Source organism: Rhinolophus sinicus, chromosome 16, assembly GCF_057876585.1.
Source record: "Rhinolophus sinicus isolate RSI-liver-muscle chromosome 16, RSI-T2T, whole genome shotgun sequence".
Lineage (NCBI taxonomy): Eukaryota > Metazoa > Chordata > Mammalia > Chiroptera > Rhinolophidae > Rhinolophus > Rhinolophus sinicus.
The window spans coordinates 11,202,119-11,203,545 of record NC_142516.1 but is presented as its reverse complement, the minus strand read 5'-3'; the positions used below and the strand labels follow the sequence as shown (position 1 = coordinate 11,203,545).

At 44.8% G+C, this 1,427-nt stretch overlaps 1 protein-coding gene across 1 annotated transcript; it reads right to left on the bottom strand.

Moving 5' to 3' along the window:
* Nucleotides 1–162: 162 nt before the first annotated feature.
* On the bottom strand, nt 163–1,104 carry LOC109439648 (olfactory receptor 1J1-like). Its single transcript, XM_019719933.3, has one exon. The coding sequence runs from the start codon at nt 1,102–1,104 to the stop codon at nt 163–165; it is 942 nt and encodes a 313-aa protein (XP_019575492.3).
* Nucleotides 1,105–1,427: the final 323 nt, after the last annotated feature.

The following is a 1,427-nucleotide window of genomic DNA, read 5'->3' as shown; positions in this document are numbered from 1 at the left end:
CCCATTTCACTATTGCCCTGAACAGGCACAAGAATAATATCAGTAAAGGTTTGTGAGTGACAGCTGTGGAAGGAAGACAAGTGAGCTATATTTTCAATAATTTGTATTTACTGTTATTGAAGAAATAAGATCATATGGGTGCATTAAAAAGAAAGGTAGATATCAGCTGGAAGAATCTGCTTTCTTACTCAAGAGTTTTCTCAAGGCTCCTTTCATGTCTTTATTTCTCAGGCTATAAATGAAAGGGTTCAGCATGGGGGTGACCACTGTGTACATCAATGAAGCAATTATGTTACTGCCATTGGTGCTGTTGGATGAAGGAAGAAAATATAGACCAATAATTGTCCCATAGTAGAGAGTCACTACTGAGAGATGAGATCCACAAGTGGACAAGGCTTTATAGATCCCCTTGGTAGAGGGAACCTGGAGGATGGTGGCCCCAATATGGCCATAAGAAACCAGGATGCATAAGAATGGAAGCATAATGGCCATTAATCCTGCAGTAAAGATTACCAATTGGTTGAGGGAAGTGTCTGAGCAGGACAATTTGAGCAGGGCACCAAGGTCACAGAAGAAGTGGGGGACAGTGTGGTCAGCACAGAAGGACAGCCGGGTTAGGAGGAGGGTATGCAAAAGAGAACAACCACAAGCGATGACCCAGGACCCAGCTACCAGCATGACACAAACGCTCTGACTCATGATGGTGTTATACTGTAGAGGGTGACAGATGGCCACATACCTGTCATAGGCCATTGAAGTGATCAAGAAACTGTCCAAATCGGCAAAGAATATGAAAAAATATGTCTGTGAAATGCAGCCTGCATAGGGGATGGATTGGTCCTGAGCCTGCATGTTCACGAGCATCTTAGGGACGGTGACAGATGAGAAAGAGATATCAGTGAAGGCCAAGTGGCTGAGGAAGAAGTACATGGGCGTGTGCAGGCGAGCGTCCAGCCTGATGAGCAGGATGATGAGCAGATTCCCCAGCACCGTGGTCAGGTACATGCCCAGGAACAGGGCGAAGAATGTGCCCTGGTGATCTGGCCGGATGGGGAGCCCCAGGAGGAGGAACTGGGAGACACCGCTCTGGTTCTCAGGCCTCATACTGGTAGACCAGCTGGAGGGGACTGGTGAGGAAAGTTGAAGGGAAAAGGTGGAATGCCTCAGGATAAAAGAAAATGATAGTCGCTGCATAGCATAATAGATGTTCTTTTGATTTAGGGAGTGTCTTGTCTTCATATTTTCTTACATTTCATGCATATTTTGCTGGATAAATGTACAAAAGGTATAGGTTAGGATACACAGCCACTTTCTTTCTCAGTCTGGTCCCCATCTCTGTAAATGATAATACTAACAACTAATGTTTATTAAACATTGTCCTTATGCATTGTTCTACTAGCTTACCTGTAGTAACTGACTCAACAGTC